The following is a 27,889-nucleotide window of genomic DNA, read 5'->3' on the forward strand; positions in this document are numbered from 1 at the left end:
TCTGGTTTTAAAAAGAAAGATGACATTTCTTGTACTTTAATGATGTAGAGCAAATTCTTACTGGCTCCACTGATATTGGAAAGAAAATCCAGGGCTGGATGAGATGGTTCAGGGTGAGTATGTACCCTGAGAAGAGAGTTGGTGTCCTAAGGACACCTTTAATAGGGTTTATGGAAGACAGAAGGAACAGCCACGGCTCAGAAGGAGAATTGGAAGAGCTTGATGCCACAGAAGTTGCAGCAATTTCACAAAGTAGGAAGTACTCGAGAGTGAAATGCTGCAGTTTCAGAGCTCTGGTAAGATGAGGACTGAAAACGCTTCCATCAGATTTGGCAACGTGGCGAATCACAGACGTGATGGGGTAGGAGCCAGATGGCCGTAGATGGACGAATCCACCAGGAACAAAGATGCGTGTCCCCTCAGGGCCCTGAATTTTCAGCTTCTTTGGCTGAGCAGTCAGATGCCACCAGGGCAGGGCCAGGGACAGGAAACCATCCTGGTCCCATCAGTAAATGAGAGAGCTGAGTGAGCTCAATTCAGTGCATTGCCATGGCTTAGAGAAGCCACCAGTAGGGGAGGGCATCTACCCCAGGTGGTAGTGTCATCTGCTTGGAAGATCAGCCCATTGTTAGGAGACTAAGAGGAAAGTTCCTAAACCCTGAAGATAATAGTCAAATTCCCCTCTCCTATGACACTTGCTGGGTGAAGGGATATGGAGGTGAAAGATCTATCCTTTTTGTTTCAAATTTGACATTTGTTGAGACATCATAATATGCCAATCACTTTGCCCTGTGTGTTTACATGCATCCTCCCACTTCATTCTGCACCAGCGCATGGGCCGGATACACCCCTCTCACATATGAGGAAGCAGAGATCGGCTTGCCCAAGACCAGAGAGCCAAACAAGTGGCCAAGCCTGGAGGTACCTGGAGGAATTTGTACCTCCAGGTGCTTGGTTTTCAGCTCCAAGGTTCTCTCCACTGCAACATAGCATAATTAGGAGGAATTATTCCAAGAAGGGGCTTCCCTGGTGGCTCAGTGGTAAAGAATCCTCCTGCTAGTGTAGAAGATGTGGGTTCGATCTCCGGGTTGGGAGCATCCCCTGGAGGAGGAAATAGCCACCCACTCCAGTGTTCTTGCTTGAGAAATCCCATGGACAGAGGAGCCTGGCAGGCTACACTCCACGGGGTGGCAAAAGAATCAGACAAGACTTAGCAACTAAACAACAACAGCAACAACATTCAAAGAGGATTCCCGGCTCCTTCCTCATATGAAAAGTGAAGAACTTCTGGGACTTGGGGCTTAGACAGAAGAGATGGTTTGTCATACCCACTGATTTCGCTGGCAGGAACTGAGCATGGAGGACCAAAGGCCAAGCCGTGCTCCTCCCTTCTCAAAGGACTCATCTAATAAAGCCTCCTGCCTGGGCCATCCCAGCTGCTTATCTCTGGAGCATGGCCCTCCGTGTTCCCTGGGTGGGCTCGCTATAGGACCAGTATGCAGCTTGCTCCCTGGATGGGTGGCAGTGTCAGGGAACAGGAAGCCTGAGCCAGAGCGGAGGAGGTAGGGAATGAGCGGCACGTGCTTCTTGGAGTCACCCACACACATCGAGGAGACGTGGAGGTGTCCTGGAGCTGCGGTGTGTCATGACATGGGAGGGAAACCATTCCTTTGGGGACTGGGGGTGCGGGAGGTGCCAGGGGGCCTCCTCCCATCCATGAATCATTTGTCCCAGGTTCCAGAAACTGCCTGCTCTAAGTTCTGGTCATGTGACGCTCTGAGGGATGTGCCCATCCTCCCAAGGTGTTGCCCACCCTGCCCCTCGCACAGCGGAAGCCTGGTAGAGAATGGAAAGATCCGCAGAGGCAGATGGCAGACCCCAGGAGGGGGCAGCTAGGAAGACTCCACCTGTTTTTTAAAACAGCTTTTAACATCAGTCAGCCTGGATTCAATGTCCAGCTCTGCCCCTTAGTAGCTGTTAGTTTGGGGGAAGCTTATTTCACTTCTCTTGGCCCTGTTTCCTCATCCGTAAAACAGAGGCCATGAAATGCGTACTTCAAGCTCACAGGAGATAACACACATCAAGTGTTGCACAGCATCTGGCATACAGCAAAGGCTAGCTGCTATTGTCATTATCCTCATCATTATCGTTACGAGGAGCTCTCCATGTGCCTCTCCCAACATCCTTCCAATTTCATCAGAACATTGGCTGAGCAATTATGGGCAACAATAGCTCCTGGGAACCTAACCAAACCCCAGAGGCAGCTGGATGGGCAGCGAGGCTGTAACTGGCTCCTCCAAAGTGTCATCTTCATCTGCCCCATTCCCGAAGCATTCACTTAACCCTGCCCCTCTCCGCGGGGAACTTCCAGGGAAATTCAGCCATCAACAGAGCTGACAAAGCCAGAGAGTTTTACTGGTGCCTGGAGAATGCCTGGGACCTAGCGAACAGAGGACAGTGTCGCCAGCAAACCCTCCCCTCAGTACACACCCATCTTCCTGGAGATTCTGAATCAGTTTGGGAAGTCCCATCACCCACCCTCCATGAGTTTTTTCTCTTTTTTATATATAAATCTCTACGGTATTTTGGCTTCCCAGGTGGCACTAGTGGTAAAGAACCTGCCAATGCAGGAGACTTAAGAGACATGGGTTCAGTCCTTGGGAAGATCCCCTGGAGGAGGGCATGGCAACCCACTCCAGTGTTCTTGCCTGGAAAATTCCATCAACAGAGGAGTCTGGAGGGCTCCAGTCCATGGGGTCGCAAAGAGTCAGACACAACTGAAGCGACTTAGCAGGCAGCACACCATGGCTAAGGTATCTTAGTCTAGCTGGAAATCCTGAGATTCTCCCAGCCTCTTCCTTAATGATTTATTTTTATTTTTTGTTGCACTGGGACTCCATTGCTGCACACGGGTTTCTCTAGTTGTAGTGAACGGGGCTCCTCTTTGTTGTAGTGCGCAGGCTGCTCTTTGCAGTGGCTTCTCTTGCTGCGGAGCACAGGCTCTAGGCTAGAGGGCTGCAGTAGTTGTAGCATTTGGGCTCAGCAGTTGTGGTGCAAGGGCTTAGCTGCTCTGCAGCATGTGGAATCTTCCGGGACCAGGGATCAAACCTGTGTCCCCTGCATTGGCAGGCGGATTCCTATCTGCTGTACCACAAGGGAAGTCCTTATGAATTTATAGCCTCTATAGATGTCCTGGGCCTAAGGAATACTTTTATTTTTTCCATTTAGAGATTGCCTTTTCTCTTACCTCCCCCAAACATGCACATGCCTTGTTCAGTTGCTCAGTCACGTCCGATTCTTTGTGACCCCATGGACTGCAGCAGGCCAGGCTTCTCTGTCCATCACCATTTCCCAGAGCTTGCTCAAACTCATGTCCATTGAGCTGGTGATGCCATCCAACCATCTCGTCCTGCCCTCAATCTCATGCTGCTTTCAACCCAGCATCAGGGTCTTTGCACATACGCCTGCACCCCTGCAAATCAATTTCTGCCCTAGGAAGCCAAGAGAGGAAGGAAAGGGTTTGGTCCCTTAGGAAACAGGAACAGAATAGGCCTAAGCCCTAACTCTCTGCCCCAAGGCCTGGTTTTGAGGATCTGACCAGCTTCCTCTGGGAGACAGAGATGGCTGGTTATCCTCCAAAACAAGTGTTCACTCCTGCCTGGGAACTGCCCAGGACCGCTTTTCTTAGGGCCTTTCCCACTTGATCTAGTTGGTGCCACGTGACATGCTGACAGCCATAAAATATGAGTGAAGTGCTATGGATCACTCCTGAGTCAGAGCGTTTAAGAAATGGATCTGCCTTCTTCACGTTTTCTTTCCTCTGTCCTCTCACTGGAAGCAGATGACAAAGTCAACCAGGCTGAAAAACTCTGAGTCCCTGAAAAACCACGTGGAAGCAAGGCTCCCATTGGCTAGACACCCTCATTGGACCCTTCGATAGATGAGACATAAGCTTTGATTGGGTCAAGCCACTGAGATCATGGGAAATTGTGGGATCTGTGACAGCAGTTGTGTTGCCCCTATTGCTCATCCAGCGGGCCTGGCACATGCCCCCACCTCATGCTTTATCATGCAGATGGAATGAGAAAATGATTGGAGGAAGGATTTGCCTTGGCACTGGCGGGGGGAATTAAACACTCTGCTGCTGCTGCTGCTGCTGCTGCTGCTGCTGCTGCTGCTGCTGCTGCATCACTTCAGTCGTGTCCGACTCTGTGCGACCCCATAGACGGCAGCCCACCAGGCTCCACCGTCCCTGGGATTCTCCAGGCAAAAACACTCTGGAGGTGTCCAGAGGCCAGGCCCATGCGGGCAGGCCTGGAGAATTCTGTGCTCATGGCTAGAGGCATGAGTGTGTGTAGTGGGGGTGGTGTGGGTGCTGGGCATTCATCGTGGGAATGTAATATTAAATGAGGTCAATAAAATAAAAGAGGTCAATACTTTAAATGCAGGAAAAGTACGGAGCAAGAAGGACTAGATCTTTCAGACGAGGCCGATGGAACCACCCATCCAATTCTCTTGGAAACAGTTGAGTAAGCACTGGGGCTTCTTCGTAAACATGCCTTTTGCTGAGCTGGCAAAGGCAGAGGCAGAGAAAGAGGAAGGAGGCAAAAAGGACTGCTGGACTGCTCTTCCCCCACCCATCTGCTTGGTGAAGACTTACGTACTCTTTAAGAGTCATTTCAAACCTCACCTCCTCTGGGAAGCCTTCCCTGACCTCCTTGGTGAGGCTGCCAGCTGTGTTCCAGGCACAGTGTCCACACTGAATCACAGCTTCCATCACACTGGGTCATGACCTTGAGTTCCTGAGGACCACTGTTGCTTTTGTACCTCCTGGGCCTGGTATAAGTTCCTGGTACAGGGCAGGCACCAGTATGGTGGGTAAGTGAATAAATAAATGAATCATGATTAAATGAGCAGAACCCAAAGCTGAGGAACCCAAACTAAGAACTAAACTGAGGATGCCTGAGCATCTGGGTAGACAGCCTCAGTTTTCTACCCAGGGTACCACTGAAACATCCAATGACCAATTTTTCGGGTCACACAGTTTTTATTGTTGAAGATCACTGCTGGGGTACTGTGGACATGAACACTGTTCCCAACCCCAGCCTTGATAACACATCACCAGCCCCCTCAGAACCTTCCGAGCCATGCTAGCCAATCCCAGCTGCTCTTCCAGAACAGTCTATCCCCCAAGCAGCCACCTGCCTGAGCTGGGCTGGGCTGATCTGCTCCGACCCCACTTCTGGGAGTCATAGCATCACCAGATAGGCCCAAGGGAGGCAGGAGACAGCGGGAGGACCAAGTGCCCCAGAGAAAAGGATGCGGAAGATCCGGGACTTCAGCTGACTCAGAGGCCAGACTCACTGATGTCCAGCAGGAGCGGCAACTCGGATCCTTCCTAAAAGCAGTTTGGAAGCAGCCTGGGGACAGAGTCAGCTTTCTCTCTGAGGCAGTTTCCATGGCAACACTGTGTCCCTGAGAAGGTGAAAGATGAGGAAAGCTGAGAAGAAATTCCAAAGTTCCAGGACATCCTGGGCCAACAGAGAAGCAGCATCGGTTCCTTTGGATATAGCCCTCAGATACAGCAGCAGCGTGGCCGTCTTGGTGATGGATTTGCTTCTCTGAGTATCTCAAAGGGCCCCTTAATCTGGCCCCTTGAGGCCAAGAGCATTCCACGGGATGCCAGGGGGACACAGCTGCCACGAGTCCCTCAGAGTGCTTGGGGTGATTGAGTGGCTAGCTCTCTTGGCTCCTGGAATTTTGGGAGAACCTTTAAATAATACATTTATTTCCATTACTTAAATATAAAAATGAAATGAAGTTTGCCTCCAACAGCCTGTGACCGGACGAAGACAGTAAGCCCTGTGCTGAGTGATCAGCGTGCACAGCCACGGCGCGGCCCCTCTCGGCATCCAGCGAGAGGGCCGAGAGGGGGCGGGATGGGCCGACGGTCAACGGGAAGATCTTCCCACTAGAGGCGGTCTAGGCACTCTGTGAAATCTGATACTGTCCCTTGCTGGCGGTGATGGCTGGGCCACAGGGGGCTGCCTGTTCTGGACTAGTCTCCAGTGAGGGTCGGAAACAAGAGTTCCTGACGTGGCCTTCCAGACCATCCCTGGGCTCCGCCTCCTCCATCCGTGACGGACACTTCCGAGTCGGGGAACCCCTCACGGGGCCCAAACGGTTGTCTTCAGGTGATTTCCAGCCGGGGATTTGGGAAGAGCGGACAGCTCTCCTGATTTCTGAGGACCTTGGGAGAGCAGTGACACACACATGTAAACATACACACGTGTGTATTCACAGAGGCAGCAGACAGTGGAGGTGGCAGTAACGATGTCTGGTGGCCTTTAGCCCAGAGGAGGTTGCAAATGCCTGGTCCCTTTGGCCAGAGTCTTCACGGCGGACTCTGTGAGCTGGCGCAGGACAGCTGCTTATGATTTCCGGAAGCGCACCTCCCTCTGAGGACGAGAAGAGAGAGAACAGAGTGGAGCTGGGCTGGGTGTGCACAGGGCAGGATGCGGGCTCAGAGCCTAAAGTTCAGCCCAGCTGCCACCGGGCACTGCCCCTCAGAGAAGAGGGGCAGCCAAGGGGACAAGATGGAAGTGGTTTCTTAGAGACCCGCTACCCTGGATTTCCAGAGCAGACTTCCCCACCTCTACCCGAGCTCTCACTGCCTGGGTGGAGAAGGGAAGGGCGGGCACAGCTACAGGAAGGATGGGGGTCCAGGGGAGGCAGGGGCTGGACTGGGTCAGCAGAGGTGGGGTAGACCTCTCCTTCCCAATGCCCAGTTTCCTGGGAGTCCAACCTCCTGCCAAGGAGGGGAGGCCTCCCCAACTCCGTGTGTGAATTCACAACTGTCCATTGCTGGGGAGAGGAGAGGGATCCTGGGGGCCGGCCCTCGCCCCTTTCCAATCCTCTGAGCTCTGTTTTGCAGGAGGAAAAGGAGGGGAAGAAGTCCAGGCAGCTAGGGTTGGCTAACATTTGACACCTGTCCTGTCCTCTCCTGGCAACTTTTGAACACCCCCCAAAGGCAGGTGGTGTGGAGACCTGGCTGAGACCCCGGGGAAAGGCCAGGCTCGCTTCCAGGCACCCCACCGTTGGGGGTCGCCGCCTGCCAGGAGCATGCCCCCAGCAGGGCTCTCACCTCCATCTTGCTGTATATCCAGGGGAGCACTTCGGTCACCTTGGTGTACACGCCGGGTTTGTTCCTCTGGCCGCAGCCCGTGCCCCAGCTGGTGACTCCTGCCAGGTACCAGCGGCCGTTCTGCTCGCAGACCAGAGGCCCCCCGCTGTCTCCCTGCGAGGGAGCATGCACATCAGCAGTGTGGGAAAGGTGGCCCTTGCGCAGGAGACGGTGGGCCCCCGACTCTCCTCCCTTCCCTCTGGGTCCCAGGACCTGAGCCCCACGCAGAAGCAAGCCCACCTGGCAGGAGTCTCTGCCTCCTCGCAGGTCCCCCGCGCACATCATCCTTGGGGTAAGGTAGCTGTCGTAGACCAAGTAGTCGTTGCACTTCTTGAAATCAATGAGGTTGACCTGCACCTCCCGGAGAAAAGGGGAAGTCCTCTCTTCAGCGCAGTGGGGTGGAGGAGAGAGAGGGTGGGAAGGGAGTGAGACTCCGGGCGGCTCTGAGGCCTTCCAGCCGCCCAGCCCAGGCCCCAGACTGGCAACCTTCCAGGCGCGGAGGGCACCATTCCCATGGTGGGCCACCCACGTCACAGGGGCACACACAGCCTCACATCAGACACAAATCACTACACAGAACAGAGACACACACACAGAGACAAACACACAAGCCTATCAGGCTGCCTGACATGCGCACAATGCTTTTCTGTATTCAAAACAGAAAAGATTGAACGGAAGACCCGAAAGAACTTTTCAGTCAACACAAGAGATCACTTCATTTGCCTTTGGGTGCTTTAAATGATGTGCTTTAAGGAGAGCAGGTGTGGTGAACCCACTTACAGAAGGAGAAATCTGGGGCTGAAGAAGGACTTGCCCACAGTCTCGGGTGGCACTAGTGGTAAAGAACCCACCTGCCAATGCAGGAGGCATAAGAGATGCAGGTTTGATCCCTGGGTCAGGAAGATCCCCTGGAGGAGCACATGGCTACCCACGCCAGTATTCTTGCCTGGAGAATCCCATGGACAGAGGAGCCTGGTGGGCTACAGTCCATAGGGTTGCGGAGAGTCAGACATGACTGAAGCGACTGGGCAGGCATGCACAGTCACCCAGGTAGTCAGTTAGAGAGCTAAGGTCAGAACAAGGCTGCTCCCAGCCAGTCACTTCATCCCACGAGCAAGGTCTTGACACCTGCAGTGGCCAGCCTCACGAGTCTCACGGTAAGGCCAGCTGACTGCTGTGCTTTCCTGCCCAGTATCCACAGTCCGACAGAACTGACACCAGATAAGGCCGCCCAGTAATCACGATGAAGTGAGGGAAGACCAAACCACTTTCTAACCTTGTTTTAGCCCAGACAAAAACAAAGTAGGCCACATCACAAAAGGACCAAAGGGCCCCCTCTTCCAGCCAGAATGAGTGGCTGCTGCTTCTTCATTTCTTCATCAACTATAGCTTTAGGCTCAGTCTATTGACTCTTTCTAGATGAGGTTATTAAGATAATCTGTGGAGTCCTATCCCAAGATCACAGGTGCAAGGCTTTGCACCAAGGCCACAGACATGGAGCCCAGAACCAAGGCCACCTCCAAAACTGACTGAGTCCCATTGTAACCATTGCCAAAAGCCCCCCCTGATCATCACCAGTAGGCTTCCGGACCCCAAATTAGGCAAAAATGCCCAACCCAGTGCTTACCCTATAGCGCACTTGCATGCATGCTATCACTTCAGTCATGCCCAACTCTTTGCAACCCTACGGCCTGATAACCCACCAGGCTCCTCTGTCCATGCAAGAATTCCCAGCAAGAATACTGGAGTGGGTTGCCATGCCGTCCTCCAGGGCATGTTCCCAACCCAGGGTTTGAACCTGTGTGTGCTGCATTGCCAGAAGACTCTTTACCACTGAACCACCAGAGAAGCCTGGCTTTGATGTATATGCAGGTGTATATATACACACATTCACATCCAGGCCCATGAATCTATATACCCAAACCCTCATCTAGGTAGACCCTCATCTCTATACCCCTACATATCACCCCATACACAGAAGCACATGTATAGTTTTTCTGATAAGCAACCTGAGATGACCTCTAAAAATGGTTCACTAGTCACTTGATCCAGAAAACACCACAAAATTGTGCAAATCAAGAGGTTCAAATCCTCATGTTCACTCTAAGAACACTGATGAAACTGCCCAGGCCATTAAAGGTATGCATATCTGTAAAACCACCAAGTATCTGAAGGGTGTCACTTTGAAGAATCAGCATGTTCCATTCCATCGTCACAATAATGGAGCTGATACGTGTGCTCAGGTCAAACAGTGGGGCTAGAAAGAATCAGTGGCCCAAGAAGAGTGCTGAGTTTTTATAGCAAGTGCTCAAAAATACAGAGAGTAATGCCGAACTTAAGGGCTTAGATACAGATTCTCTGGTCATTGAGCACACCCAAGTGAGCAAAGCCCTCAAGATGGAGCACAGGACTTAACAGAGCTTATGGGTCGAATCAACCCATACATGAGCTCTCCCTGCCACATGGAGATGATCCTTACTAAAAAAAGGGCAGATTTTCCTAAACCAGAAGTGGAGGTTGCACAGAAGAAAAAGATACCCCAGAAGATCCTGAAGAAACAAAACTTATGGCCCAAAAATAAAAGCCACAAAAAAATACAAGTAAAAGAAAAAAGAAAAGAAACACATGTATAAGTCAAACACATACACACACACACACACACACACACACACAGAGTCTAGCATCTGCCTCTCACCATCTGTCTCCTTGGTCTTGCCAAAGCCTGTGATCCAGCAGATCTCATTGAGGCCGAAGGTCTGTCCGTGCATGGGGAGGCAGGCAGGGTGGACATGAGCTGCAACAAGACCTCAAGACATCAGCGAAGGGAAGAGGCTGGAGGTTTTGGAGGGGTGTGTGGAGCGACAGGAGTACCAACATCCTAGGACATCCTCCTTCCCCATAGGGTGCTCCTGAATCTTTCAAGGCCTTCAATTGACCAGGCAAGAAACTCAGTCACTTCATCTTGACCCTCCAGTCTTCAGCGTACTCAGAGTCCCCCAGACATACTGACTTGTCAGTGGGCGCCATGTGGGCATATACATGTGCCTTGGAGCTTCCCTGTGCCAAGCTGACACTGGGTGGCTGAGGGTGTCTCCACTCCAAAAGCAGCTGTCCTCGCTGAGTCTCTTCCACATCTGTCCCCCAGAGCAAGATGCAGCACCGGCTAAATGCCAGGTATTATTGCCATGATGTGTCAGTGGTGGGTCCTGCTTGGTCTGGAGAGGGCACCCCTGGTTAGCCAGGGCCTGAAACTCTCCCTCCAGGGTGAGACAACCTCTCCAAGTGGGAAGAGTGAATCCCTAGAGGCACAGCCCACTAAACTGCTGCTCACTCGCTCCTGCACTCAGAATCGTATAGAAGGTGCTACTGTGTATCAGTTCCTAAATTCGCTCTGAGGACTAGTGTTCCCCTGTGGATTAGAGCATCGACCAGTTTACAAGAAAAGAGTTGATAGAAAGGATATTTGCTGTTGTTTAGTCGCTTAGTCTGACCCTTTTGCAACCCTATGGACTGTGGCCCACCAGGCGCCTCTGTCCAAGGGATTTCCCAAACAAGAATGCTGGAGTGGGTTGCCATTTTCTTCTCCAGGGGATTTTCATGACCCAGGGATCAAAGTCTCATGACCCTACGTCTCCTGCATTACAGGCAGATTCTTTACCCCTGAGCCACTGAGGAAGCCCTGAAGAGGATATTTGCCGTGTTCATAATTGTTATGCATGCTGCAGATTCCTGTACCTAGAGTTGTGCCTGATACATATAAAGTGCTCTTAGGAAGGAGGAGGAGGGAAGGAGGAAGGGAGTGAGGGGGCAGAGAGGGAGGGAGGGAGGATAAATGTAAAATTTTTTTCCTATAAATTGGGAGTCTAACACATTTATCTGCTAGAGTGTAAACAAAAAAATAAATGAAGGCATGGCACTAATTAACAACCAAAACCACAAAATATGACTTAAAATAGTCTATGCCTCTGAAAGCATTCCTTCTAAGATCAGGAACAAGACAAGGGTGTCCACTTTCCCCAAAATTATTCAACATAGCTCTGGAAGTCCTAGCTGCAGCAATCAGAGAAGCAAAAGAAATAAAGGGAATCCAGATCAGAAAAGAAGAAGTAAATCTCTCACTGTTTGCAGATGACATGATACCATACATAGAAAACCCTAAAGATAGTAACAGAAAATTACTAGAGCTAATCAGCGAATTTAGCAAAGTTGCAGGATATAAAATCAATACACAGAAATCACTTGCATTTCTATATACTAACAATATAAAGTCAGAAACAGAAATTAAGAAGTCAATCCCATTCACCATTGCAACAAAAAGAATTAAATATTTAGGAATAAACTTACCTAAGGAGATGAAAGAACTGTACACAGAAAATTATGACACTGATGAAAGAAATCAAAGATGACATAAACAGATGGAGAGATATTCCATGTTCCTGGGTAGGAAGAATCAATATTGTGAAAATGACTATACTATCAAATGCATTCTACAGATTCAATGCAATCCCTGTCAAATTACCAATGACATTTTTCATAGAACTAGAACAAAAAATTTCACAATTCATATGGAAACACAAAAGACCCTGAATAGCCAAAGCAGTCTTGAGAAAGAAGAAAGAGAAAGAAAGAAGAATGGAGCTGGAGGAATCAAGCTTCCTGACTTTAGATTATACTACAAAGCTACAGTCATCAAGACAGTACGGCACTGGCACAAAAACAGAAATATAGACCAATGGTACAAGATAGAAAGCCAAGAAATAAACCCATGCACCTATGGGTACCTTATTTTTGACAAAGGAGGCAAGACTATACAGTGAGGCAAAGACAGCCTCTTCAGTAAATGGTGCTGGAAAAACTGGACAGCTACATGTAAAAGAAGGAAATTAGACCACTTCCTAACACCATACACAAAGATAAACTCAAAATGGATTAAAGACCTAAATGTAAGACCAGAAACAAAACTCTTAAAGGAAAACATAGGCAGAACACTTGATGACATAAATCAAAGCGAGATACTCTATGACCCATCTCCTCAAGTAATGGAAATAAAAACAAAAGTAAACAAGTGGGACCTGATTAACTAAAAAGCTTTTGCACAGCAAAGGAAACTATATGCAAGGTGAAAAGACAACCCTCAGAATGCAAGAAAATAATAGCGAATGAAACAACTGACCAAGGGTTAATTTCCAAAATATACAAGCAGCTCATACAACTCAATACCAGAAAAACAAACATTTCTCCAAAGAAAACATACAGATGGCTAACAAACACATGAAAAGATGCTCAACATTGCTCATAATTAGAGAAATGCAAATCAAGACTACAATGAGATATCACATCATACTGGTCAGAATGGCCATCATCAAAAAGTCTACAAACAATAAATGCTGGAGAGGATGTGGAGAAAAGGGAATGCTCTTGCACTGCTGGTGGGAATGTAAATTGATACAGCCACTATGGAAAACAGTATGGAGATTCCTTAAAAAACTAGGAATAAAACCACCATGCTGCTGCTGCTGCTAAGTTGCTTCAGTCATGCCCAACCATATGACCCAGCAATTCCACTCCTAGGCATATACCCTGAGGAAACCAAAATTGAAAAAGACACATATATCCCATTGTTCACTGCAGCACTATTTACAATAGCTAGAACATGGAAGCAACCTAGATGTCCATCGACAGATGAATGGATAAAGAAGCTGTGGTGCATATACACAATGGAATATTACTCAGCCATAAAAAGGAATGACTTTGAGTCAGTTCTGATGAGATGGATAAACTTAGAACCTATTATATGGAGTGGAGTCAGAAAGAGAAAGATAAATATCATATTCTAATGCATATATATGGAATCTAGAAAAATGGTACTGAAGAATTTACTTGCAGGGCAGCAATGGAGAAACAGATGTAGAGAATAGACTTATGGACCTGTGGAGAGGGGAGGAGAGGGTGGGATGTATGGAGAGAGTAACATGGAAACTTACATTACCATATGTAAAATAGATAAGCCAATGGGAATTTTCTGTATGGCTAAGGAAACTCAAACAGGGGCTCTGTATCAACCTAGAGGGGTGGGATGGGGCAGGAGATGGAAGGGAAGTTCAAAAGGAAGGGGATATATGTATACCTATAGCTGATTCATGTTGAGGTTTGACAGAAATCAACAAAATTCTGTAAAGCAATTATCTTTCAATAAACAAATAAATTAATTTAAAAAATAAATAACAAGAACCTACTGTATAGCAAAAAAAAAATTAGTCTATACCTATTTTGGAGACATACAGTCTTAAAAACATGTAACACTAGTATATATCTACTTGTGTTTTTATAGAGTAATTAAATTTATCCGTGAGTTTCCACAAGCTTTCTCAGCTAGTACAGTGACTTCAAAGTGCTCAGTCTACCAGGCAGTTTAAGAAAATCTGCTCTGATTTCTAAACCAAAAACCAGGGCACATGGTCTGACCTCAGGACTACATAAATCCTAGCTGTGATTTATGATGCTACAAAGATGCTTCTTGACCAGAAGTGAAGGGCAGGGAGGGGTGGCTATCAGAGTATAGGGAGGGACTGCTGTAGTCTGAAAAGCATATATAATGCTATAATAAGTTAAATTTCATTTTACAAATTATTTAATTAGATTTGGAATTTCAGATAATATTAATGGGGGTTTGGGTTGATGGCAAACGAGGTCCGGATGGTTAGCCAAATGGAGTCTGTGTTTGACAAGGTTGGGAAGGCCTGTTTTGGTCCTGCAGACTGCCTGCCCCCTTTTATGTGTGCATGAGGGGGGCAAGGCAGGGGCAGTAGGGCACCCCTCCCCTCACAGTCCGAGGCTCCGCAGACAAGGATGTTGGGGGCGGGGTGGGGGGTGGGGGGTGGCAGGCAGAGGGCAGAGAGGGCCCGCAGCGTGGGCGTGGCTGGAGGTGGGCGTGGCTCTGGATTGGCCCCACCCAACCGAATCTTGTGTTGGGGATTGGACTCCTCCCCACACCACTCTGACGAGCTATCTGCTCTGACTCAGGACCAACCCCGCCTCCGCAATTAATGTGCCAGGAAAGGCCAGCTCACAGGCCCAGAGCGCCAGAAAGGCTGGACTAACCAGAGAGCCCTCCGAGGCTTCCGGAAGCCTCTCTAGCCTGCCAAGACTGATTAGGTGCCCACATCTGTGCCACCGTACCCCGCTCCCGCGGTGGCCCCTGACATCACATCACTAGCTTCTAAGCGGCTGTTGTTCTCTTTGCAGGGGAACTGCAGAGCCGCTAGGTAGTACACACTGTATTTGATACCTGAACAAATGCGCGGATGAACTAATGAACGAAAACTGATCTCCTCCTGAGAATTTCGGTAGCATTTCCTTTCTGTAGCCCCATTTAGTTCTCAAGGTCTCAGCTCCATCCTTTGAGCAGTTGGCTGTTTGGTTGCGTCGGTATTTTGCTTGTGTTCGCAACTTCGGTGTTGGCAATTTGCCAGCACAGAGCAGCGTGGGAAGAACATTGCCTGTGAGGCAGACCCACCTGGACCCAGTCCTGAAGCTGCTCCTTATTACTTCATGACCTCGGGAAATTATCTCTCTCTAAAGGTCTTCTCAAAGGGAAAATGAAGCTAATAATAGTACCTGCTTCACAGGATCTGGTAGTGAAGAGAATATGAAGCTGTAGATGTAAAACACTCACCATGGTGTCTGGCCTCTGTTAAGTGCTGAATATACCAGTGAAACAATTCGATCTGTTTATCTTAATGAAGCCCAGTACGTAAACCCTGGCTCTGTCACCAACTTGCAATAGAAGAGGAGTCACTGGGGCAAGTTTATTTCCAACCTCCCGGTCTCAGTTCTCCCAACTGTAATACAGAGTTCCACCAAATGATCTCGAAGACTGACATCTGCCATGCTGAAGCTCTGGACCCTGGGATGGGTTTGTGGATGCTGCTAAGTGCAAAGGCTCGGCACCGAGGGGTGCTGGCTGAGCAGGGGGCTCACTCACCGGACAGGGTCAGGGGCTTGGAGAGCCGCATGAGGGCGATGTCATAGTCATCCTGGTCATCTGAGTAGTTGCTGTTGATGATGATCTGGGCGACGGAGGCTGACTCGGGCAGGTGGTGCAGGTCGTTGGTGCCCACGTACACCTTCCAGCCCTCCAGGATCTTCTCCCGGGTACTGCCAAAGCCACAGAGAGCACGGGCCAGTTACCACCTGGCAGAGGTCCTGGCAACATCTGCTGCACACAAGGAGCTTCAGCCAGAGCACCAGCTTGGAGGCAGGAGGATGGATGAAGTGACCTCTGGAGGGGGCACTCTATCTTAGCCCAGGGGTCTAGAACAATCCTCTACTTTCAGAAAGCTGCTCTGAACTGGTGGTTCTGTACCTTACAATAGAAAATGGGGGCTTCCTTGGTGGCTCAGTGGTAAAGCCACAATACAGGAGACACAGGTTCGATCCCCGGTCCAGGAAGATCCCACATGCCGAGGAGCAGCTAAGCCCATGTGCCATATCTGTTGAGCCTGCGCTTTAAAGCCTGGGAACCACAAATCCATGTGCCGCAGCTACTGAAGCCCCAGCACTGCTCCGCAGCAAGAGAAGCCACCTCAATGAGAAGCCCATGCATCGCAACTAGAGAGTAGCCCCGGCTCGCTGAAACTAGAGAAAGCCCACATGCAGCAATGACGACCCAGTGGAGCCATAAATGAATAAATAAATAAAATTTTAAAATGGAGAATGGGAGGAGACGAGTAAGACTTCTGGAACCACTGGCCCCACTGTCTCCTCTGGATGCCACCAAGGATCCAGTGAAGTGGACGGGACACATCTCAGTGGTAGTATTCTCAGCAGAAATGAGGCTTTCGACAGGACAAAGTGACCCACTGAAGACTCACTGCTGGGGAAGCCGGTGCCCTTGAGGCCTCATCTCCCAGCCCTTTCCTGTCCACCAACTCGAAGGACAAGCCTGGCTGGTGCCTGTTGAAAGCTGACTGCTCTGTCCTGCCCGCAGTTTCCGGGACAGCATTCCCAGTGTCTCCAGCTCCTCTTCTGTAACTTCCAGGTTTTGAAAGCAGCCACAAGCCCCAAACCTCTTTATTTCACCCTGTTCTTTAGGGCAGGCTCCAAATTCCTCCTGTCTACCTTCCCCTCTCTCTCCCCTGAAGCCAGCAATGGTATTTTCTCACTCTGCACTAGCTCAGGATAAGTAACCCCAATTCATACTCCCAGGACCGAATCGTGGTCCTCACCACACATGTGCCACCCAGTCCTCGGGGCCAGGCTTGCAACCAAAGTCCCCCTCCACAGAGAGAAGTCAGTCTGCCCTCAGCCCTTCCTGGCATCCAGACCCTCAGCCGCGTCTCATCATGGCGCCCTCGGGCACTTACATAAAGAAGCAGTGGGCAGCGGTGAGAATCCACTGGGCATCGATCAGCGTGCCCCCACAAATGTGGGTATGGGAGAACTGCAGGCTAACTTGCCAAGGCCACTTGCTTTCTGGGGCCAGTGCCCCTCCCACGATCCGCCCGGTCATGGCCCTCAGTCCACAGTCTGGAGAGAAGCCGAAGAGATGAACTATGAAGTCGGCTTTTCTTAGAGCTGCTACCGTGCTCCTAGGCCCAGAGAAGCTCAGGCATGAGGGCACCACCCACCCACGGAGGCCGCTTTGCCCACTTAATCTGATTCAGCACAGCTATTTTCCACCAACACAGAGCTCCCACATGGTGGGTTAGCTTTCTGGGATCATCCAGTAGAAAGTCTGATCCTAGGAAATATCCTCTTTCCTCCCACTCATTTATTGTTCTAGTAATTCAACAAATGCTTCCTAAGCACCCCCTGCTTTGGGTGATGTGCCAGGCGTTAGGGTCACAATGGTGAACCCCAGGGCTGCTGTCAAGAGCTTTGGAAAACAGACCAAGTCTAACACAACCCTGAACTGATGAGCAATGTGATTTGGATCATTTCAAAACGAAGAAGAAAATTCCTTCCCATGATGCACAAGTAGTTGGTGCTCACATGGTTTCTCAGGGGGTCATTTAGTGCTGTTGGGGACCCTGTGCCCCAGGGGAACATTTCCAAACATGTTCCAGAGTGAGTCATCCCCTGAGATCATGCACAGAGTTTCCTTTCTCTTTGAAGGAGGAGAGAGTGAAGAGCCAGCAGGGGTCTGAGGGGACTCTGTCCATAGCACTGTGCCCACTTGCTCAGGGGGGCACCCCACCTGTTCATCATGAGGACGCAGCACTCGTGGACTGGTTAACGGTTTGGGCCCTGTGGTCAGACCCAAGATTTAATACCAGCTCTTCACCTACCATGAGCTCTGACATGCTCTCTCAATCCTCTGCCCCCTGCCCAGAATCCAAGACACTTGAATGATGAGGTTGCTGGGCTGGGCAGAGTCAGAAGGGGAAATGCTGCCCTGAGAGTGTCTATCCAGATGACTTGCAGGCACCCTGGCCCTGAAACAGGGCTGCTGCTCAAGCCCCTCTTCCTGGCTCTGATCCCCAGGGTTGGCTCTCTTCCTCACAGGGACTCCATCCCTCTGTCCCCTGACTCCCACCCCACACAGGCCACAATCCAGGAGGAAGAGTGTCTTCTTACGGGAACACTGTAGAGCGACATACTGCTGGGAAGGGCAATCAGACCTGCAGGAGAATATACAAAAGTTGAGAAAAGGGTGCATCAGCCACCGCCTCCAGGAAGCCTTCCATGATTGGCCCCTGCTAAGTTCTATCCTATTCCCTTTGCACAAGAAGGTGGAGATTCTGACCTTTCTCCCTCCCAGTAGGACAGACCCTTCCTGTGCTTTCTCTAGAGACAGGGATGGCTTACTGCGAACCAGCCCCACCCTTCTCCCCATCTCCCAGTTTTTTTGTGGCAGGTTGCACATACAGGCTAGGTCATGTCTTCTGAACTCATGACTTCACTGTCCCAGCATCTTTCTGCAGCTAAACATGTGGCTCAGCTCTCCTCTGACACTTGCTCAACGCTCTGCCAGCAATGCAGCACGTGAACCACCCAGCACAAAGCAGGAATCCAGGAGGAAGCTCATTTGCCTTCCTTCCCTCTCCACGCCTTTTTCTCTCACAGCCTGGTTTCTTCTCTCCTCTCCCCAGGTAAACACTGCTAGCTGTTGGAGAGCCCCCCATCCCCCTCCACCCAGTGGTGTTGGGACCAGAGCAGCTGCAGTGCAGAGTGACAGGTGGCGAGGCCCAGCGGGGAAGAGAGGGTGAAGCTCCCCAGATGGGCCTCCCTGCCCCTGACTCCTTGCACCTGGCACTCCCCCTCCCCACTGCCACCCCAGCGATGTTTCTCCCCCTCCACCCCAAGCACCCTCCCTGCAGCAGCTTTCAGTCCTAACATCAGGCTGATCAGTGGCCCCACGGTTTATTCATTGTCTTTGGCAACCAGGTAAATTCTTTGGGCCCCCCTGACTTTGAGGTGCTCTGTGCACCAAGTTTTGATGACTTCCAACTCAGGAGGCAGGTAGTGAACGAGAGCTGTTTCTGAGATGCTCTGGACATTCACGAAGGACTCCTGGAGGCAGCAGATAGCCACGCCCACCCCACATACGTGTAGGTGCTCTCCTGGATGGTGGAGTTAAATTCGGAGACTGAGAAACTGCTGCCAACATTCCTATTGGCCACTTTGGTTGTCCAGTAAGCACTGCAAGGGAGGAGAAGGGAGACGAATGAACCACCTTGAGAAAGCGCCCACCCCTGGTCCCCGAGCCTGCATGAGAGTCCCAGCCAGCCCTGCTGCAGAGGCCAGAGGCAGTTAAAATCCAATGGTCTCAGACCCCACACACATATTCCACTACTCCCCCCACTCGCCTTACACACTAGCCCAGTAGTTTTGAAAATATGGTCCCATCTCAGGGGACAATGTTAGCACTGCCTGGGAATTTGTTACAAATGCAAATCTGGGGGCCCTGCCTCAGACCTGCTGAATCAACAGTTCTGGCTCTGTGTTTTAACAGGCTCTCCAGGTGATCCCGCTGCACTCTGGAGTTTGAGGAACATGGACTGAGCCCTTTCCTGTCCGGACTGTGATCCATGGACCCACAGCAGCAGCATCCCCTCCAGACCTGCTGAGCCATGCTCTTCATTTTAATGAACTCCATGTTATGGGTTTGCACACTAAAGCCTGAGAACCGTTTAGCTCCTTAGACCAGAGTGTGCCTAAGAACCACCCTGGGGTGTTGTTAAGTGTTTGAAATCCTAATTCCAGAGATTTTGATTTCAGGGTGCATTTTAACAAGCACCCCAGGTGATTCTGCTCTGTGTGATCCATGGACTGCTATCTGTGTGGCACTGTGGTGCGTTTCTAGGACATGGGACACCCTTGCATGCAAGCTTGCCTTTGTGGGTGCTCTTCCTCCATTGCTCTGCTGACCTCCAAGTGCAGTCAGGCACCCTCTCTGTTGTGTGTACATAATGCTTCCCACATATTCTTTCCATTACACATCACACAGCGCTGTGATTATTGGTTAAAGCCTCTCTCGCCCACACCATACCAGAGATTGTCCCACAACAGGGATCTTGTCTGGGTGTCTGGCACATAATAAAAACTCGATGAATATTCTTTGAATAAATGACGCTGTCTATTGAAGTCCAAGGGAAGTTCACATTTGCATAAAGTCACACAACTCAATGATAAACCATGTCCGTCATCTTCCAACTAGGTCACCCAGGTCATCTTTCACGATCGGAACTCTGATGTGGGGGCAGAGAACTGGTTCTCAGTCCTAGCCTCCAAGCCCTAGTTTTCCAGGTGCTTCTTCTGCAGAGAACCCACAGTGAGATCCTTAATAAACCCTCTCTCCAGAACTTCACACACATTAGTGAACCCCCCCCCCAAACTACTTGGTTTGAAACTCAGACCAAAAGGGAGTATGGAGGGCTCCTTCAAGCTGGAAGGTCATGGTAAACCCCATTCCCTCCTCCACCCACTGGTACCAGCTTCCTGTTTCAGATCTTTAGAGTCAAAGGTGCTAAGGACTTTACCTGGCCACATCTGCCCATCTCACTCTTCGTTTGATGAGTCCTAGCTCGAGTTGCAGCTGCTCAGAGTCCGCTGAAGGGTTTGCCCAGCCTGAGCTGCTAGTTATCAGATGTGAGGAGAAGACAAGACCTGCCCAAATGCACACCCACCTCACAGGCCACCACGACCATTGAATGTGATCGTGGGCACAAGGGTGCTTTGATGCAAAGAACCCTATGGGGTGCCATCCTGCTGCAAATCTGCTAATAACTACTTTGGCCTCCTGGAAACATCTTGCCCCCAGACCTGGGCTCCCCAGGATGCTGTTCCTTTGAATAACTTGAGGGCACTATGAGCTCGTGACCTCAGCCCTGGTCCCCAAGAGTCTTCTTGGTATGAGTGACCCTCATTGAGCCTGAGATGCCCGTGTGAAAAGTCTGAGACGTCCCTGAAGCAAGGACTGGTGGGGAAGGTGTACCTCTCGAAACCCAGCTGCTGGCAGGTCTTCTTCGAATAGGAGTCATTCCAGCTGTCACTGCAGATGGGAAGCCACTGATGGGAGGATCCAGAGTAGACTTTAAGCAGAGACTTGTCCCAGTCAAACCTCACTGCCGGTCAAGAAAAGGACAAGGTGGGTCCTCAACACCGGGAGGCTCCAAGCTCTTGAGGAATGAACTGAGCGAGGCTCTGAGATGCTCCTGTCCCCAGGCTTCTTGCTGAGGCCTTGCAGACGTCTGGGAGCTTGGCTGGGGACAGGATGGCCATCAGCCAGTGCTCAGAGCCCAAGATGCTTGGTGAGGGCAGAGCCAAGGCAAGGGGCTGGAGCGGAGCAGAGAGCTCTCTGTTCAACAGAACCCAGGAGCCTTTGCTGGGAGAAGGGGTGAGCACTGCCAGAAGGCATTACCCTAAGAGGGCAGTGACATGCCCAAATAAGAGTGTGACAAGGGGAACCTTGATCCAACTGAGTCCTCACTAGACCTGTGCAGTCACAGATGGATGTGGTCATGGGCAAGAACACACATATGCACACAGGTGGAAGGGGCAGGTTATGTACCCACAGACACCCACGTCAGGGCTGTACATAGACGACACTTGTAAAAACCACTGAGGACAGCACTTAAAGAGGTCTTTGTCTCATCTGCAGCTTCATTTACAAACTGACCTTCATGAAACCATAGAGGTGGCAGGTCAGAGGTTACCTGCTGGGTGAAGAGAAGGGGTACACGGACAGGCCTTCGGACCCCACCCTTGTCTCCAGCTGCAGAGCAGCTCTGCTTTGCTGGGAGCTATCAGATTTTATTTGAAGCACTCATCTTGTCCAGTCCACACATTTTGCAAATTAAGAAACTGAAGCCCAGAGAAGGTAAGTGATTTGCCCAAGACACACCCAAAGCCAGGTTCCAGACCCCAGTCTATTATGACTAGAACCCAGATCCTCCAGGTCTCTGTCCGTCACCTCCCGTTTGAGCTGATAGCCAGTTTGCAGCCCCCAGAGTGCACGCATGAACGCACGCACACGCCCAACCTCCTTACCACAGCCCAGCTCATCACTCTTCAGCTTACAGTCCTCGACTCCATCACAGCGCACAGCGTGACTGGGGCAGCTCTCTCTTGGCTCCTTGTAATTGACCCCTGTGTGGCCCCACCAGAAGTAAACTGAAAAAAAAAACCATGAAGCAGAAGCTGGGTCATTGCTAGCCCCAGAGAGACATGACATGATGCAGCCCAAGGCCCTGGGGGTTCTGAGACACCGACCTGCAATCCCTCTTGGGCTCTGGGGTTCTCGTCCCCCATCTGTATGGAGAGAAAGGCTGCTCAGGAATGCTCTGGAATGTTCCAGAAAGCTTCTGCAAGCAGGACAGCACCAGGCAAACTCAAAAGCAGCCACTCAGAGAGCGAGAGAGAGAGAGTAAGGGAGGGAGGTGTGGAGATGGGTAATACTCTGGAAGTTCTCCTGCCTGATGTGCTGGGCAGAGTGTTGTTCTGAGAAATCTTCCTTTCCAGTGTCCCAGAGGCCCCTTCTCAGACCCAGTCCAGCACCCTCACCATCTCTATGCACTGCAGGTTGTAGCACACACATCTGCAGCCACTGCCTGTCTGGTCTTCTCAGAGGTTGTCCTTCCAGCCTCAAAAGCGCCTAGATTTTCTTCCACCTCCCTCTTCTCCAAACAAGAGCTATCCCCTAGGCTCAGTTCTTGCCCCACTGCTTGTCTCAAGGCCTTTAACTGTCTTCCCAAGGACTCCCTGGTCGTCCAGTGGTTGGGAATCCACCTGCCAATGCAGGGACACAGGTTCGATCCCTGGTCCAGGAAGATCCCACGTGCCTCAGGGTAACTAAGCCTACAAGCCACAGTTACTGAGCCCGCACACTCTAGAGCCCGTGCTCCAGAACAAGAGAAGCCACGACAATGAGACACCTACGGACCGCAGCCCAAGAGTAGCCCACCGCTTGTCGCAACCAGAGAAAGCCCACACACGGAAACGAAGACCCAGGGCAGCCAAAAATAAATAAGTGTCTTCCCACTCAGCGAGCAGCTCTAGGTGGCTGATTCCCGAATGCACAAGTTGGGTTGAAAAGCCGACAGCTTAACAAACCATATGTGAGCATCAGCTCCACAACTTCTCCTAAGAGCGCTTTCCATACTGGGAGTTGTCATGCCTCCCGCCTGGAAACTCCTCACCTTGGACGCCTGAGGAAGCCCAGGGTCTGACCCCTCACCCTGCCTCCTGTCTGCAACCTGTTTCTCAGCCCTGACTCCGGCCTCTGTCGCTGGCCCCACTGTGCTGTCACGCCATCTGGAGGTCACCCTCTGTGACTGCTCCTCCCTGGTTCAGACACCAGTCCCCCTAACTTGTTGGACTTCCCTTCCTCCTGTGCCGTGGTCTTTCTACCCCCCACCCCCATCCCGGGCACCGAGGCTCCTGGGATCGCCTTGATGTGTAGCAGAGAGCTCTCAAGAGACGGGGGCTCTAGTCCTGACCACATTGCCAAGCTGCTCAGTGACGACCTCCCTGGGAAGTCCGGAGGTCAGGGGACTTAAGGAAATGCTGTGAAATCATGTTGAGAGTCCCCCCTGCCCAGGTTGCCCTCTCACCTCCCCCTGGATTATTTCCTGGTGCTCTCTGTGCACTGCTAGGGGCCTCCCCTGGAGCGTGTGCCTTGTGTGGGAAAGGGAGGGAACAGGGTCGAGCATCCTGGTGGGAGGTTCACATGGGGGCCACGAGGCAAGCTCTGTGCTGACACCCTCATGCGCATTGTCAAGCAGGCGGGGAAACTGAGGCTCAGGAAGTTCATTAACTTAAGTGGCTGCGCCAAGATGCTTCAGCAGGTCTGTCTGGTCCTAAAGCTGTACTTGTAACCAGCTACTTCTTTCCACGCGATTCTCTTCCTCAAACAGCCCTGCCAGCTGGGTGTTTCCCTGTAGTCACCCAGCCTGCCCTTCACCACCCTGTGCAGCCTCTGTAACAGAATCCTTACCCCTTGGCCTGGCACTTCAAGCTCTCTACAACGTGGCCAAGCCATGCCCAACCCAAGGACAGCCTTCAGGTCCCCAGATGAGTATTCACCTTGGTGAATCGGGTCCCTCCCCATGCCAACTTGTCCATTTGCCTCCCCCCCCCCGACACTTCCTGCAGCTGCTCACCCCGCTTAGATGCCCTGCCAGGAGATCCTCCCCTCCCTGCCATCTTCTGGATCCTCATCTGGCCCCACAGCCTTCAGGAACTGCCCCCTGCCTCCGTACCCACACAGCTGTCCTCTCTTCCTGTTGGTAATACTCAAATCCACTTGGCCTTAATCATTTCTATCTCTGTCCCCCAGGGGACTGTACTCGCCCCAAGGACTGGGGGGTACAGTGGGTACTCTCCTTTGCTTCCCACTGTGCTGGGCTCAGAGCAGACACCCCCGCAGGGAGCCCTGGCACAGGTCCTGAGTGTCTTTTCGAGAAGATGTGGATTTCAGGGAGATTGGACCCCTGAACGCTTGATCTCATTAACCAAAAAATGCCCAAGGGGCCTTTACCTCATCAATGTTGCAAGTGTTTGTTTTTTAAATAAGTCACATTTTTAGAGGGGGATTTTGTGTCAGGCACTCTGCCATTAGCTCATTTATTCCTCATAACCCAGTGAAATCTTCAGGATATTTTACTAAGCACATGTTAATTTTAATGAATGAATGGATTTAATCCCATTTGAAGACACAGAAACTAAGCTCAGACTGGTGAACTACTACAGAAGGGACCCACTCCCGGTTCCTCTGACTTCCCACCCTCTCAACCCACCCACCGCCAAGGGGCCTGGAAGTGCCAGGGTTCAAGGCCACTTGTAAGAGTGTCCCTCTGTGGACACGGCAGCCTGTGTGTGTTCCCTACTTTTGTCTCCCTGCTGAGTGCCCCCATCCCCCAACCCCACTCCACCCTGCAATGACCAGGGGCCAGCCTTGCTCCCTCTGTTAAACTCACATAGGATGATGAGCGACACCGCGAGGGCGATGAGAAGGAGGACACATCCGATGAGCGGCAGCCGCTTCTGGCCCTCCTGCCAGGTGAACTTGGGCAAGGTGATACCTAGGAGCAGGCCAGCAGCAGGGGAGGGTGTGACTGTGAGAGGGGAGTCAGGCAGAGAGGAGATGGGGTAGGGAAAGAAGGCTGGTCCAGGAGGACCCAGTTAGGCCCTCTCCTCCCAGCATATGGTACCATCCCTGCCTGATACCAAGTTCCCTTTTACTTAGCATCTATTATGGGCCCATTAGGCATTTATGTGTGGCATCTTATTTAATTCTGACAGCAACTGTGTGAACTGGGCATTATTATACCCATTTTATAGATGGGGAAGCTGAGGTTCATGGAAGTTAAATGACTTGCTCAGGGTTACTTGGCTAGTGAGTGGCAGAACAGGGAGTCAAATGAAATGTGTTTGATGCCGAAGGTCTCTATACCAAAGTGCCTCATTGACTCTTCAGAGGGCAAGATGGGCAGACTGAACTCGAGGGCAAGAGGAGGGCAAGCTGGGATGGGGGCAAAAGGGCTGCTTCATTAAGGGCAGAGCCAGTCCCTGAGGCCCATTTGGCATGTCTCCGTATGGGCTGAATCATAATGGCCAGCTTGGGAAGTTGGGGGTGGGGAGTGCCTGCCTGATCAGAATCTCTCCCTTTGTTCCTTCACCCACAGATAGGCCCTTGATCATCGCTGTACTCCCGTGTAGACTCCAGCTTCCCTGGCAGACCCTCCAGGGAAGCTCTAGGAAAGAGGCCTGGTTTCTAACCAGGAGCTCTGGCTCTCAAAATCTGCACCTTGACCCAGTATGTGCAGCCTCCAAAGTCATGCCTGCTGTGTTGGTCCTGATTTCTCATGCTTTGCCACATTTGCCCCAATTTCCCACTGTCTTGGGTTTGTGTGTGATGGTTCCTTTCTGCCCCCACCTCCCCAGGTCCCCCACTGCCCATCCAAACCATCCCCCCTCCTTCCCAGACGTTGTCATCCAAGAACTAGAGGAGAAGCAGAGAGTGCCCAACTTGGAGATTTACCTGCACCACACCCCCTCTGCCTTCCGATGGCTCCCCTGTCCCTCCTGCCTTCCCTGCAGGAGTCCCCTTACCTGGGCTCTCCCTGGCGGCCCTGGTGGCTGCTGCAGGCCCGGCAGGAGACGCACGGACAGGGACAGTCCCCACTGGTGTGGCTCTCACAAGGTACACTCGGGTTGGAGATGATGTCAATGCTGACACGGTAGACGAGGACCGGCCAGACGATGACCTGGAAGGTGATGCCCGGGCTGGGGGTGCTCGGCCCGGGGATGCCCGGGCTGGAGGCGTCCTTGCCAGGGAGGCATTCTGAAAGCAGATCGAAGGATGTCCCTCAGGCTGCTCCTCTATTAACTCATGCAGCAGTCAGCCCTGCTGACCCAGGAGACAGAGGTCCTGGGGCAGGTGGCTAAGGGGTGAGCAGAGCCCCCAAACAGGGAAGAGAGTGTCTGAGGATGGAAAGAAAGCTCAGAGCCTGCTGTCCCCAACTCCCTGTGGTCTCTGCCCTTACAGAGAGGTGGGCAGAGGGCACTGGGCCATCTGCCTAGAGCGCGGGGCATCTGCTTTGGCTGTATGTGTCTGCTGTGCTGTGCTAAGGCACTTCAGTCCAGCTCTGTGTGATCCTATGGACTCTAGCCCACCAGGCTCCTCTGTCCCTGGGATTCTCCAGATAAGAATACTGGAGTGAGCTGCCATGCCCTCCTCCAGGGGCTACATGTGTCTGCTGCTGCTGCTAAGTCTCTCCAGTCGTGTCCAACCCTGTGCGACCCCATAGACGGCAGCCCACCAGGCTTCCCCGTCCCTGGGATTCTCCAGGCAAGAACACTGGAGTGGGTTGCCATTTCCTTCTCCAATGCGTGAAAGTGAAAAGTGAAAGTGATGTCGCTCAGTCATGTCCAACTCTTCATGACTCCATGGACTGCAGCCTACCAGGCTCCTCCACCCTTGGGATTTTCCAGGCAAGAGTACTGGAGTGGGTTACCATTGTCTAGGGACCCTCAAAAAAGAGGCTGCTGGACCAGACCTCACTCTGAGCTGGGAGTTACCACCCTTTCTTCCCTCTTCACTCCCCGGCACCCCATCCTTCTGTGTATGTGTGTTAGATTATAAACCATCATTCTTACTTTGAGCTGTCATCAAAAAGTGTGAGAAGCACTGCTTAAGAAAAGCCCTGACCTGCCTTGTTCTCCCCTCTTCTCAGTAACAAGGGAACTCGTGCACACTCACACACACACACACACACACACACACACAAAACAACAACACAACAGGAGAGGTAGAAGGCAGGGGAAGAAGGTGACCAAGGTCCTTAACCTTATTCAGCTATAGGAGAAGTGATTCATTCATCTAGAGTTAGCACTTTAATCCGTAGTTTCAGAGGAGTTAACGTGCTTTATATGTATTTATTCACTTGATCTTGAGAAACAACCCTATGAGGAGGGAACGCTGATTATCCCTATTGTGCATCCAGGGAAACAGAAGCAGAGAGTTTGATCAAAACTTGATCTCACGTGAGAGTGGCAGAGCCAGGCTGTGAGCCCAGAAAGTTGGGCTCTGAAGGTCATGTTCAACCAGGAGGCTTTGCAGCCTCTCTGAGGAGGGAGGTGAGAGTTAAAGCAGCTGCGGCCAGAGCAGGTGATCCACGAACGCCAGCGCTGTTCCTCCGTGGAAAGCCTTTCAGTTCAGTTCAGTTCAGTCGCTCAGTCGTGTCCGACTCTTTGCGACCCCATGAATCGCAGCACGCCAGGCCTCCCTGTCCATCACCAACTCCCGGAGTTCACTCAGACTCGAGTCCATCAAGTCAGTGATGCCATCCAGCCATCTCATGCTCGGTCGTCCCCTTCTCCTCCTGCCCCCAATCCCTCCCAGCATCAGAGTCTTTTCCAATGAGTCAACTCTTCGCATGAGGTGGCCAAAGTACTGGAGTTTCAGCTTTAGCATCATTCCTTCCAAAGAAATCCCAAGGCTGATCTCCTTTAGAATGGACTAGTTGGATCTCCTTGCAGTCCAAGGGACTCTCAAGAGTCTTCTCCAACACCACAGTTCAAAAACTTTGGGTGCACTCAATTTGGGACTGGGAGTTGGTGAGCAGCCAGGGCTGATGGAAAACCTTCGAGCAGCCTCTGGTGGCAGCCATGCCCTGGTCTGTAGGACACCCAGGCCCTATCACCAGATTAGGCCTCCTCTCTCCTCCCCCTGGCCCCTTACAGAGGTCTCTGCCCTCCCTC

The 27,889-nt window shown here is 51.4% G+C and overlaps 1 protein-coding gene across 1 annotated transcript in view; it reads right to left on the minus strand.

Annotated features, from left to right (window-relative positions):
- Positions 1-5,027: 5,027 nt before the first annotated feature.
- Positions 5,028-27,889, minus strand: part of TMPRSS13 (transmembrane serine protease 13) — a 33,138-nt gene continuing 10,276 nt past the window's right edge. The window contains exons 2-13 of the mRNA XM_069553288.1: positions 25,739-25,970; positions 24,604-24,708; positions 21,677-21,799; positions 20,622-20,751; positions 18,734-18,826; positions 17,762-17,805; positions 16,549-16,711; positions 15,168-15,340; positions 9,879-9,977; positions 7,424-7,566; positions 7,145-7,297; positions 5,028-6,458 (exon numbers count right to left, since the gene is read on the minus strand). Coding sequence (XP_069409389.1) covers positions 6,432-6,458; positions 7,145-7,297; positions 7,424-7,566; positions 9,879-9,977; positions 15,168-15,340; positions 16,549-16,711; positions 17,762-17,805; positions 18,734-18,826; positions 20,622-20,751; positions 21,677-21,799; positions 24,604-24,708; positions 25,739-25,970 — 1,485 coding nt within the window. The 3' untranslated portion in view covers positions 5,028-6,431. The remainder of the gene's footprint in view (positions 6,459-7,144; positions 7,298-7,423; positions 7,567-9,878; positions 9,978-15,167; positions 15,341-16,548; positions 16,712-17,761; positions 17,806-18,733; positions 18,827-20,621; positions 20,752-21,676; positions 21,800-24,603; positions 24,709-25,738; positions 25,971-27,889) is intronic.

The sequence above is a fragment of the Ovis canadensis genome, chromosome 15, assembly GCF_042477335.2.
Source record: "Ovis canadensis isolate MfBH-ARS-UI-01 breed Bighorn chromosome 15, ARS-UI_OviCan_v2, whole genome shotgun sequence".
In the NCBI taxonomy this organism is placed as follows: Eukaryota; Metazoa; Chordata; class Mammalia; order Artiodactyla; family Bovidae; genus Ovis; species Ovis canadensis.